This window comes from Cuculus canorus, chromosome 20, assembly GCF_017976375.1.
Source record: "Cuculus canorus isolate bCucCan1 chromosome 20, bCucCan1.pri, whole genome shotgun sequence".
In the NCBI taxonomy this organism is placed as follows: Eukaryota; Metazoa; Chordata; class Aves; order Cuculiformes; family Cuculidae; genus Cuculus; species Cuculus canorus.
In genome coordinates, this window is record NC_071420.1 from 4,734,104 (window position 1) to 4,746,229 (window position 12,126).

A 12,126-nucleotide genomic window follows, 5' to 3' on the forward strand; every position below is an offset into this window, starting at 1 on the left:
TGCGGAGAGGATTGCCTGCGATGGGGACAACTGCGCCGAGTGTGACGGTGCCCCATCGCTGTGGGGAGGCGGCTGGGATGGACCAAGGATGGCCATGGTGCAGAGAGGTTGTGGTGGTGGCTGTAGGGCTCCGTGAGCTTCTCCGGCAGGCACTGGCGCTGCAGTGTGGAGTCTTGTGTCGAGACAGAGCGCTCGGTTCCCAGCAGTGGTCTCCGGACAATGCCAGCCGCGTCACCAGGCTGGGGGCAGGTGTGTGTTTGATGCCGGCTCGTGGCAAGTGGTGAGGAGCTTGTGCCTGCCAAGAGCGCTGTGCTGCGCTTGGGGAGGGAGAAGAGAGGACTCCGGTGTCCTTGGGGCTGCGCGGGAGAGGCTGCAGTGTACAGCCTCGTGCCGGATTCTGGCATGATTAAACAGCATCAGCCGGAGGAATCCAGCCAGAGGAATGGCAGCAACCGTGTCTATGGCATCTTTAGGTGCACCGCAGCGCGGGCAGCCCCGGTGCAGGATGTTGTCCCTCTCCCGCATGGTTCAGGGCTGCACTGGGTGGACGCGCTGGGCTTTGCCGGTGCTGGGGCTGTGGGGCAGGGTACGGCTGGGGATCCCTCACCCAACGAGGCCATGCAAGGTGCCAGCGCACAGGGAGGCCCGACTCTCCCCCAGGCCCCGCTAAGCTCCCTGGAATGTTTCTGGTCCTAATTTAAATAAAAATGATCCTTTTTGAAACAGGAAATTATAGACATATTTTGGGCTGTTGCTCTGGAAGCCCCTCCCTGGCTGGAGAAGGGGTGGTGCTGGGCTCCCTGCGTACCACGGGGGGTTTAACCCCCTCGGCAGGAGCTGTGCTGAGGTGACACCCTCATCCTCATGGATCCACACCACAGGTGGGCAGGGGCAACACCCGCTGTGTCCCTGAGCCATCCTCATCCTCATGAATCTACACCTCAACTGGGCAGGGGCAGCTCCTGCCATGCCTGGGGGTCTCTCCCGGTGCCGTGGGGCGCGGGGAGGGCTGGCCGGTGGCACGGCGTGGCTGGGCGTTGGGGACCAGGTCCAAGTCCCTGCTGTGTCCCAGCCTTGCTCCCAACGCGGGGCAGCCGAGCTGGCTCGACTCCACGCTTGTATTTATTTATTTATCAGCGAAATTCCTCTGGTAGGGCCCAGGCGTGCGCTGGCCGGGCAGAAATATTCCAGAAACGCCTCCAACAGCTCCAGCGCTTTGGTGGGACCACAGGCAGCCACACCAGCAGACCCTGTGTGACATGCTTGCCCGATTGCCCTGGGTGTGAGGCCACCGTGCTACAGGCAGCTCTTTGCCGTGCCGTGTCCCACCGGAGGACTCCATGGGGAGGCAGATGGACGTGGGATAGGGGCTGTGGGACTCAACATGCTGGAGGCACTTTCATCTTTGGTCCAAGGGAAGCTCTCATGTTGGCTCTTCCTCAGTGCTCTCTGTAGGGATGGTGCTGCCGAGGTATCCCCAAGTGGCCCTGGCTTTATCTCTGGGGTTGATTCATTGCTGCTGAAGTTGGAGAACAAGAAGAATCTGCTGGCTGGGCAGAAACTGCTGTAGCTGCACGGCTGGGCTGGTGGTCCTGGTGGAGATGGCCCATGAGACCTGGGATCTTCCCTGGTGGGTGACTCTGTGCCCTGCTCAGGATCTCTGGGAAGGCAGGATTGCATTGCCGGAGTCTGTGTGGGTTTGGCTCGTGGTAGAGAGGGGGCTGTGGTGGCCCTGTGTGCCAGGGCTGAGACGATGCTCTCACCAGAGCCTCTTGTTCTGCTCTCAGGGGATATGGCTGCACCTTTTTGTTAACTCAGTGGCTGTCACCAGCGCTCCCTGGGGACACCGGGCACCCTGCACCGCATCGTGCCAGCGCTGCCGAGGGTGTTTGCCATGGCCTCTCCCCGGCGCACGCCTGGTGCGGTGCGGTGCCAGCCCCGTGGCAGTGCTGCAAACCCCGGTGTTACCATGGGTTGGGAGGTACGTGACCCAGTGCTGGTGTTCCCTGGCTCAGGGACTTGCAGCCCACCATCGGCACAGCCCTCCCGGTCAGGCTGGCATCCCCTGATTCCTCCAAGAGTATTTTTTTTATCTTGGGGCACATCTGCATCCCTGGGCTCAGGCAGGGACTTGCTCAGGTGCCAGCGAGGCTCTCCGCGGTGCCACCTCTCCTCCACACCACCGGCTCACTGCCACCAGCCTCCTCCCGGCAGGCTCTGCGCAGGGAGGGCCCCAGCCCCTCACCCACCATCCCGCTGTTCCCAGGGAGACCTTGGCCTCCAGAGGCAGCTTTGCTGCAAAAGCAGCTTTACGGTGGGCTGCAATGTCGTACCGGCCGGCTGCTGGGCTAGCACACTTCTGTGGTGCTGGCCCTCACCTCAGCGTGGGGTTCTGTCTGTCCTCAGAGCGTTTTAGGGGGGCTGTTGTGTTCACAGGGAAGCAAAGCAAGGAGCAAGTGGAGTTGGGGCTGCACCACATGGTGGCAGACGCCCTGCTACGACACTGGGCACCCCGCCATGGGATGCGGGAGCATGCAACCCTGTCCCGTGGGGTGCAGGACTCTTCCCTGGCTCCCCTCAACCCTACATCTGTGCTTGGCTCCGGGGTGTCATTCCCCCTTTCCCCCCCGAGACAGGCAGCGGGACGGAGGCTGGGCAGTTTTCCCGCAGCGTCGGGCTGCCGTGAGCCCACATCACTTCCTCCGGCAGTGGCGGTGGTGGTGGCGAGGCCTGGCTGCCCGCGTGTCCCCCCCACCGCGCCGTCCGGCTGCTGCGCGCGCCGTTGGGCCCCTTGCATTCCTCGGCTATTTTTAGGGTGGCCCTATCAGCCCAGCTGTCCCCGCGCTGTCGGCTGCCACCCTGCTAGTGCCTCTCCCACCGCTCTGAGACGGCGGAAACCCCACTCCCAGCTCGCCCCGACCCTGCGGTAAGGTGGGGGCCCCCAGTGTGAACTGGCACGAAGGGGGGCACATGGGGGCCAGTCCTGGCACTGGCACTGGGGACCGTGAGGTTATACCCACCCCTGGGGCAGTTTGGTGGCCGGGGGCTGTTCTTTACAGCCCTGCAGGGACCCTAAGCTTCTACCCCGACACTGCTGCTCTCCAGGGACTTTTGGGGTGCTGCAGGGCTGCGTGGAGGTGGGAACGCTGTGGGTAGAGTGTTTGGGGGCTCTGACCTGTGGGCAGGTTCATCTCTGGACCACCATGTGTGCTCTGAGCAACAACTTTTCGCATTACGGTGATGGGACGGGAATAGGGGACCCCTGGGGGACGAAGTGACGTGCCACCCGATGGGTGGGTTGCTCTGGTGGCTGGGTGCTGCTCCACCAGCCCTGGAAGGGACAGTTCTCCACGATGGCCCTGGCCATGACTCTTCTGGGTTTCGGAGCACGGCATCAGCCGTGGGTCCTACGAGGGTGGTGGGTCCTACCGGGGCTGCCTGGCTGCTGGCACGGGATCAGGCTCAGAATAAACCCTGCTGTCAGGGTGAGCAGGGCACCCAGGGCAGAAAATATCCCTTCCCTCATCCTGGCATTTGCTTACGGCAGCGAGCCGGCCCACCCAGGGGAATCTGGGGCACAGGCTTGAAGCCTGAGTAAAGGGGCTTTTTTTGCGCTATGAGTTTTGTTGGGTCTCAGCCTGCCCACCTGCTTGTCCCCAGGCCTTTCCTACAGGCGTTGCCTTTTCTTGTGCCAAGCCGGATGGTCTCAGACCCCCTTTCCCGAGAGTCTCGGGCTCCCAGGGCTGGTGGGGAAGGGCACGTGTTCATGGCATGGTTTGGTGTCCCACGTGCTGTCCCCAGCCCATCTCACCTCTCCCTCTCTCCCCAGCCAGGGCTGCGGCTCCATGAGACATCGCCATGGCCTTTTCATCCCGGTTTGCATTCTGGGAGCAGAAGGGAAGTCTCTTGCATGTTTGCCTGTACCCCACATTCGAGTCACACTGCCGCGTGCTGCCAGCCAGCTCCCCAGTTTGCCCAGTAACGCATTTGGAGCGATGCTCCTGGCCTCTTGCTGTGCTACCAACTGTGCTGGAAGCCGCACTGAGCGAATGGGGAGCTGCTCCGCACCCCATTGCAGCACGGCTGCGGTCACTGGTGTGGCCACGCATGCAATTACTAACACCATCACTAACGACTACCTTGCGAGTAGCTGGTGACCCCTAACAAGGTGTGAGCCCCCTCGACCGCATGTGCGGGTGCTGCCAGCCATCCCGTGAGCACTGTGCTACGGCGGGTCAGGGCGTGCTGCCCACTGGGTGCACCTCGCAGTGCCACCGCGGTGCCACGGCCAAGCCCTGGTGCTTGAAGAAGGCTCAGAGCACTGGAGGGTTTGCTGCCAGTCATCCCGCTCGGCAGGGAGCTGGTGCATCCCGTGGTGTGGCTGCCGCAGAGATTAGCCCGTGACACTTAAAATGTGCTGTGACATGTGGAAAGGCAAAGCCCCCGTGGGGAGCAGCGGCGGGGCTCTGCGTACCTGCTCGCTCGCCATCTGCGTGCGAGGAGGGGGCCTGGGCCAGGCGGGCAGAGTGCTTTCCTCTTGGTCTTCAGGGTTTGCCATAACTGGCATGCAGTTAGCGCTTCTCCTTGGTTTTTTTTGGCCACCGGGAAACTTGGTGGGACGCACGTCCCTGGGGCTGCACCAGGACCATGGGCTCAGCGAGGAGCTGCAGGCTGGGGCTGTTTCATGGAGCAGCCTCCTGCTCTGGCACAGAGTGGTGGTCCCAGTGGCTTTTCCAGCATCAAGGCCCCGCGGCAGGCTGAAACAACACTCCTTTTATTTGTCTGACCCTCAGGTCAAGGACGAGGACAAATCCCTAGCTGTGAAAAGACCTGGAAAGGAGGATGGGGCTGTAAGTGTCAGAGGGCATGGACAGGGTGGAGCTGTCGGGGTTGGAGCTCATCCTCAATGAGCCCTGTGCCAGGGCTTGGGGACATCATAAAGGGTCATGGGCTCAGCATCCCCTCCCTGTGCCCACCCTGGTCCGCAGGGAGTGCCGATGGTCACTCCAGGGCAGTGTGTGGAAGGTGATGGGTGGTTTTGGCTGGGATGCTCGGCTGTAGGTGCGCATCCATCTCTCCACCTCCCTGCTCTGCACACCCTGGTTGGTGCCCACCCCATGGTTATAGTGTTGGCTCCTGCGCTGCCCACCAAAGAAATCTGTGGATTGCCCTGCACGTTGCGGAGAGGCTGCTGATGCCCTGAGTGGTGTTTTATCCCAGTTCTGAGGGTCGATGTGTCCCTGGGTGCAGGGCTGGGGCAGTTGCCGTTGCTCCCTGCCTTGAGGTCCGGCAGAAGGAAGTTGGGGAAGGCAATCCCTCGATGCCAGGGTTTGGCCGGGAGCTGTGCTTGGGCAGCACAGCATGAAGCCCAGGGCTCCACTGTGTCCCAAGCAGAGGGTGCTTGTGGTGGCAGGCGCTGCCCCGCCAGACCACTCACACCGGTGTCATTGTGGCTGCAGTCAGAGAGCCCGAAGGATGCGGCACCTGCGCCCCAGAATCCTGAGCCACCGAATCCTGAGCCCCCGAAGAGCCCCGAGCCACCACCCGGGCGAGGGAAGAGCCCAGAGCCTGTGCTGAATGGGGCAGCTGTGAATGGGGTGGAGGGCCCGGCCACCGAGTCGCAGGGGGACGATGCCCAGGGGCTGTCCCGCCGCAGGGTGGTCCGGGTGGTGCGCAAGGTGGTCCGCAAAGTCTTGCCGGGGGAGGATGCTGGCAGCACCAAGGAGCCGGGGCGAGAGGTCAAGTCTCCCGAGCCAGTGCCACCCCCCAGAAAGGAGGACCGTCCTGCCATCCCACCTCCCCCCACTGCACCGCCTCCCCCTGCCACACTGGCAGCCCCCAACAAGCCGGAGCCCAAGGATGAGATCTCCGCGGGGCTCAAAACCCTCATGGCAAAGGGCAAAACCAAAGAGCACCGTCCACGGCTCCGGCCAGGGGACAAGCGGGAGGAGAAGTCCCCTGAGCCAGCCAGTGGGGATGTGAAGCCATCCCCATCCCCGGGTGCCGAAGCCAAGCCGGAGTCACCGGTGCAGCCTTCGGGAGGGAAAGTGGAGCCGGCAAAGGCCTCCGCTCCGAAACCCACCGCCCTGGAGAGGCACAAGGTACCTGTGTGTGCATAGTGGGTGATATTCTAACACATTAGTGGGGCTGTGCCGCCCTGCGCGGCACGGTGTGAGCTCACCAGCATGGTTTGCAGTGATTTTGGGGTGTGCAGTGCAAGTGGGGGTCACTTTTTTTGGCAGCCCTGTGTGCTGCAGCCACCCAATCATACTCCCCCTTGTCTTCCCCCCTTGGCTCATGTGGAGAAGAAGCTGCAGCCTGGTGAGAAGCGTCCAAGCCCTGCAAAAACTGCGCCGGCAACCCCCCAGCAGGTGTGTGGGAGAGGGGACCCACGTCCCTGGGCAGGGAACCCACCAGTGCCGCGGCAGTGCCAGCCTCAGTACTTGCGGGTCTGCACCACCGTTTGCTCCCGTACCCTCCCTGAGCACTGGTGGGGCTGCAAAGCTGGGGGGAGCTCTGCAATAGCCCCTCTGCTGCCTGCGTGGGGCTGTGGGGTGGCTGTGGGGCGGCCAGCCTGGTGCTAATGGTGCTCTGCCTCCAGGCTGCCCCCAGCCTCGTGTCCCAGCTGAGCCCGTCGGAGGAGGCGCAGCGCCGGCTGGAGAGGATCTTCACCACTACTGTAATTCCAGGGGCGTTGGCGCTTGTGTGCTGCCCGCCTGGGGATGGGGATGTGTGGGCAGCATGCGGCTGCCCTGGCCAGGTGGTGATTGTCCCCCTGTGCTTGGCCGTGAGTGCCCTGGTCCCTTTCTGGGTAGCACTGGCAGCAGGGGATGAATGCCCAGGGGTGCCAGTGGGTTTGGGGTCGCTGCCTGGCCCAGCGTGCTTGGCCATGGGGAGCTGCGATGGCCACGGCATCCCTGTGGCCGATGGCTGGGTGATGCCCAGACAGTGCCGTGGGGGCTGTGGCTGTGCTGGGGCCCCGTGGCGTGTCACGGTGCTGCTTCTGCTCTCTGCCTCTCACTGTCTCTCTTCTCCTTTCTCTCCTCTCTTCTCTTGTGTCTCCACCTTCCTCACTGCTGTTAGCTGGACCCCGCTGCCTCCGCCTCGGCATCCAGCCAGGTACCGTACCCCAGTCCTCAAGAGCCCTCTGCCTCCGCCGGCGACCCCTTGCCATCCTCTGTCTGCCGCTGGGCTGGCGTCTGTGCCCGCGCCTCGTGCTGGAGCGTAAGGCTTCCCTCGTCCCGCTCTGCTCCACGGCTGCTGTGTCGCCCACGGGGCTGGAGGGTGCCGGGGCGGCTGGGACCGGGTGCCTCTCTGCGGCGAGGCCATGCCAGGGAGCCGGGTGTCCCGGGAGGGAGCTCTCGGTGGAGGTGGCATGGCTGGGGGGGCCGGGGTGCGGAGCAGGATGGAAAGGGGCAGAACACCCAGCACAGGCAGGACGTGTGGCTCATACCGGTGCAGCCACAGTGCATGGCACTGGCAGAGCTCACAGCAGGTCAGCACTGTGTCCCCCAGCCCCAGAGGCTTTGACGGTGGTGCCTTGTGGCTGGTGTCCTTCCTGGCTCCATGTGCCCGCGCTGATCCTGCTGCTCCACTGGCTGCAGCGGTGCCCTCACCAGGAGCACCCACGGGGTTCTGCACAGCAGCGCTTTGCCCTCACCACTTTCCCCGCTGTCTGCGGGGCAGACATTAACCCTTCTCACCTTCACCCCCATCTCTCGGCCGTGCCAGGCTCAAGTGGACGATGCCCCAGCAGCCCCTTTTGGCCTCGGCGCTGCTGCACCTCAGGTTTGGCTTTGGGGCTCACCCTGCTCTGGGGTGGCGGGGACGTCCCCATTGTGCTGACTGTGCCAGTGTGGCGTTTCCCCGTGCTGCGGCGTTTTGCCATCACTGTGCTGCGTCCTGTGTCCCTGGAGTGTGTTCTGTGTCCCTGCAGCGTGTCCCATGTCCCTGCAGCATGCCCGATGTCCTTGCATCCCGGCATGGCTACATGAGTGGCATGGGGCTGGCATGGGTGCCCACTCTCTGGGCTGTGATTTAGGAGCTCATCTCCTCCAGGCTTGCCCGCAGTGGCCGTGGAGGTGGCTATGATGGACGCATTCATGGGCCACTGTGGCTTCGTGCAGTCCCAAGCACACTGGAGTGCCTGGTGGCAGTGGGCAAACTGGGGATGCATGGTGGAAGGGGTTGGGGCTTCCTGGCACGTAACCCTACGGGCAGGCAGCCTTGTTCCCTCCAGCCCCAGGGACGGGATGAGATGGGAGGCCAGATGACTGTGACCACCCAACGTCCTACTGTCCCACAGGCCAAGACGGAGGAGCAGATAGCAGCTGAGGAGGCCTGGTATGAGACCGAGAAGGTGTGGCTGGTGCACAGGGATGGCTTCTCCTTGGGTGAGTAGGATGCCAGCCCAGTGGTGCTGGGACATAGGGCACAGCCCCAGCCCAGTTGTGGTGTCCCCACAGGGCTACTGGCACAGCCCCGCTGAAAGCCCCGTGCCCCTCACAGGCAGCCAGCTGCGGCCGGAGGAGGGAAGCCTCTTGCCTGAAGGCAAGGTGAAGGTGAAGCTCGACCATGATGGAACCGTCCTGGAGGTGGAGGAGGATGACGTGGAGAAGGTAGGGCTATGAGGTGAGGGATGGCAGGGCAGACCCACTTTCCACACCTGATGCTCACCTTCTCCTCGTTGCCAGGCAAACCCTCCCTCCTGCGACCGCGTGGAGGACCTCGCCAGCCTCCTCTACCTCAACGAGTCCAGTGTGCTGCACACGCTGCGGCAGCGCTATGGTGGCAACCTCCTACACACCTACGCTGGCCCCACCATGATCATCATCAACCCATTGAGCTCCCCCTCCATGTACTCCGAGAAGGTGACCCTGCTGGGACAGGGAACGGAGGGGACGGGCAGCTGGGACCTGTGCCACTGCATGGAGGAAGGCGGTGGGGGTGGCAGGGTGGTGACCTCTACCCCTTCCTCAGGTCATGCACATGTTCAAAGGGTGCCGCAGAGAGGACACGTCGCCGCACATCTACGCGGTGGCGCAGGCTGCCTACCGCAGCATGCTGATGAGCCGCCAGGACCAGGCTGTCGTGCTGCTGGGCACCAGCGGCAGTGGCAAAACCACCAACTGCCAGCACCTCGTCCAGTACCTCGCCACCATCGCCGGCAGCACCGGCAGGGTCTTCTCCGGTGAGTCCCCATGCCACCTGCGCACCCCCTTGCTTTGCAGTCGTAGCCCTCCGCAGCCTCCCGCACGCGGCAGTGGCCGAACGCACACGACACGGCTTTCACCTTCTCACGCCGGTCGCATTACCGCGCTGTCGAGGACTGCCGCAGTGTGGAGCACGGCACAGCAGCAGCAGCAGCGCTTGCCCAGCTGGCAGTGCTGGCTCTGGCTGTCTGCCACGCAGCCCCTGCACCCCACCGCCCCGCTTCTCTTCCCGCAGCGGAGAAGTGGCAGGCTCTCTACACCATCCTGGAGGCTTTTGGCAATAGCAGCACCGGCATGAACAGCAACGCCACGCGCTTCTCTCAAATCATCTCTCTGGACTTCGACCAGGCTGGGCAGGTGGCATCCGCCTCCGTACAGGTGAGGGGGCCAGGGTGGCCCTCCTCGGCACGGGAGATGATCCGTTCTCACCAGGGTGGCTCCCTTCAGCCTGGGAGCTGGTCCGTCCCCACCAGGGTAGCTCCTTTTGGCTCAGGAGCTGCTCTATCCTCACCAGTGTGGTCTCCTTTGGTCTGGGAGCTGCTCCATCCTCACCGGCGTGGCTCACGTTGGCACAGGATCCAGTCCATCCTGACCGGGGGATTTTCTCCCAGCAGCCCAGCCTGTGAGCTCTGATGCAGACCCCCGCCAGCTCCCCAGCCGTGCTTGCAGTGTTTAGCAGCCAGGAATCCCTCTCTTGTCTTTGTTTGCACCCAGACATGTGGGGATTGGATCGATCCCCCATCCTTGCAGAGTTAACCCTGATATCAGGGTGTCTTTCTCCCAGACGATGCCCCAATGTGATAACAATAGAACCCTTAAAATTCAATGCAGCTGCTTTGTTCTGTAGTAGCAGGTGCCCCAGGACAGGAGATGCTCTCAGGTTGCTTGGATCATGTTTGCATTTATATGATGCCCTGTGATGGGTTGAGAGACCCTCACGGCTCTGCAGGGGCCTTTGGCTGACAGCAAGGCTGAGACTGGGGTGGGCTCGGGGGTCTCGGTGGGAGCACGGCCCTCAGGGTCGGTTCCCAACCCTCCTGCCTCTGCCAGACGCTGCTGCTGGAGAAGCTGCGTGTTGCCAGGCGTCCAGCCAATGAGGCCACCTTCAACATCTTCTACTACCTACTGGCCTGCTCCGACAGCGCCCTGCGGTGAGCAGGGGGGGGCAAGGGCATGGCCCCCAGCCCTGGGGGTCTCCAGAGTGCCCTCCAAAGGGTCAATCTTGGCATTTATCCCTGCAGGACTGAACTTCACTTCAACCATCTGGCAGAGAACAACGTCTTTGGCATTGTGCCCCTCTCCAAGGTCAATGCTGTGGGGCTGGGTGGGGGCTGTGGAGGGGGACAGGGGTCCCTGGCCCCTTTGGGTGCAGAGGGAGGCAAAGCCGGGCTCCCACGCCGATGGTTCCCGTTGTTCTCCGCAGGCAGAAGAAAAGCAGAAGGCGACTCAGCAGTTCAACAAGCTCCAGGCTGCCATGAAAGTGATGGGCATCTCCACTGATGAGCAGAAAGCCTTCTGGCTTGTCCTGGGGGCCATTTACCATCTAGGAGCTGCCGGGGCCACCAAAGGTAACGAGGTGCTCGAAGCCAGGAGTCTTTAATGAGCCAAGGCTCCGGGCGGATGGCTGCATGGGCTCCTGGAGTGATTGCCATCACTTTGGCACCTGGCAAAGAGCACGGCCAAGCCCGGGAGGGGTGTTTTGGGGGTCAGCTGAGGAACAAGTCCCTGTCACTGTGGGCACCCGACTTTGTCCCCTCGATATGGATGATCCCACTGGCTGGTGGGAATCAAACACCCCCAAACCCTGGGCTGGCCCCTGCCAACTTGAGGGGGCGAGGGGCCCTGACTGGGGCTGGAGGAGTTGGAGGGGGGGTGTCCCCTGTCCCTGGTATAACACTTCTCCCCCCTGTCCTCCCTGCAGAGCCACTGGCGGACGGAGCCGGTAATGAGAGCGCGGGGGGTTCTGCCCTGGGTGGTGCCGCGTGGTGCTGGTTTGGGGGCTGAAATGAGGGCTTGGGATGCTACTGGAGTGCTGGGGCCAGCCTGGACCACCAGCTGGATCCTGGCAGCCGCAAATTCACCTGCTGCCCACCAGGACCCCTCCCACCCTGTCCTCTTGGCACCTTGGTGGTGTGGAACAGAGCTGCCCCAGCATCCAGCGCGCACCGTGGGCTGCAGGGCTTGTCCTGATGGGCACCGGCTTTGCTCTCTGTCCCTGGGATGGTGAATTCAGCTTTGTGGGGCTGCTCTTCTCCCTCTGGGGCTTTTCCCTTTCCCCCGTGGTGCTGCGTGCTGGTGGGAGGGCTTGGGCGCAGCACACCCGAAAGCAGCACTTGCAGCTGCACCGAGGGATTTTGCAGCCCCAGGGAAAATGATGAGTTGGGGGGATGCGGAGGGAGAGACCGGAGGGATCTGAGGGGCGCAGCGGGGTGCAGTGCTGCCTGTGGGGTGCTTCAAAGCACTAGAGGGCAGCAGGGCCCTGCTGCAGCCACGGCAGCAGGATGCTCTGGCACCTGTGGAGCTGCTTCAGGGGGTCCTGCTAGGGGGAGAACCCCAGATCCTGCTCGAGGGGAGCATTTCCAGATGCTGCTTGGGGCAAGCAGCCCAAACCCAGCTCCGTGCTGCTTCTGGAACCTTCTGCATCTTGTGGGCACTGGAGAGGCTCAGAGTCAGCTCAGCTCTGCCAGCTTCAATTTCCTTGGCCCCACACAACTTGTACGGGGCTGGATCCGACAACGGCTCCCTGCACTCCGCAGCAGAGCTGAGCCACTCTCTGTCGGTGTCCACAGCGCAGCCGGGGTCGCAGGAGAGGAGCCCCCACCATGGTTGACGCATCTCACTGTGGCAGCCTGGGGGGAGGCTGGGCTCGGTGTTTGCGTGGCGGTGCCTGCACGTGGCCTGTTTCGGCAGGAGG

General features: G+C 63.2%; 1 protein-coding gene across 27 annotated transcripts in view; it reads left to right on the forward strand.

Annotated features, from left to right (window-relative positions):
- MYO18A (myosin XVIIIA) overlaps window positions 1-12,126 on the forward strand; it is a 44,800-nt gene that overhangs the window by 8,218 nt on the left and 24,456 nt on the right. For 4 of the 27 annotated variants that reach the window (XM_054084781.1, XM_054084782.1, XM_054084779.1 and 1 more), the window contains exons 1-15: window positions 4,342-4,850; window positions 5,460-6,101; window positions 6,309-6,371; window positions 6,602-6,679; window positions 7,084-7,224; window positions 7,732-7,788; window positions 8,306-8,393; window positions 8,509-8,618; window positions 8,694-8,870; window positions 8,980-9,190; window positions 9,448-9,590; window positions 10,263-10,363; window positions 10,454-10,517; window positions 10,636-10,780; window positions 11,134-11,154. In XM_054084781.1, the coding sequence (XP_053940756.1) occupies window positions 4,413-4,850; window positions 5,460-6,101; window positions 6,309-6,371; window positions 6,602-6,679; window positions 7,084-7,224; window positions 7,732-7,788; window positions 8,306-8,393; window positions 8,509-8,618; window positions 8,694-8,870; window positions 8,980-9,190; window positions 9,448-9,590; window positions 10,263-10,363; window positions 10,454-10,517; window positions 10,636-10,780; window positions 11,134-11,154 (2,479 nt within the window). In that variant the 5' untranslated portion in view covers window positions 4,342-4,412. Of the gene's footprint in view, window positions 1-2,733; window positions 2,927-3,829; window positions 3,896-4,341; window positions 4,851-5,459; window positions 6,102-6,308; window positions 6,372-6,601; window positions 6,680-7,083; window positions 7,225-7,731; window positions 7,789-8,305; window positions 8,394-8,508; window positions 8,619-8,693; window positions 8,871-8,979; window positions 9,191-9,447; window positions 9,591-10,262; window positions 10,364-10,453; window positions 10,518-10,635; window positions 10,781-11,133; window positions 11,155-12,126 lie in introns of those variants that run through there. The other 23 variants (XM_054084757.1, XM_054084761.1, XM_054084758.1 and 20 more) reach the window with 17 other exon arrangements.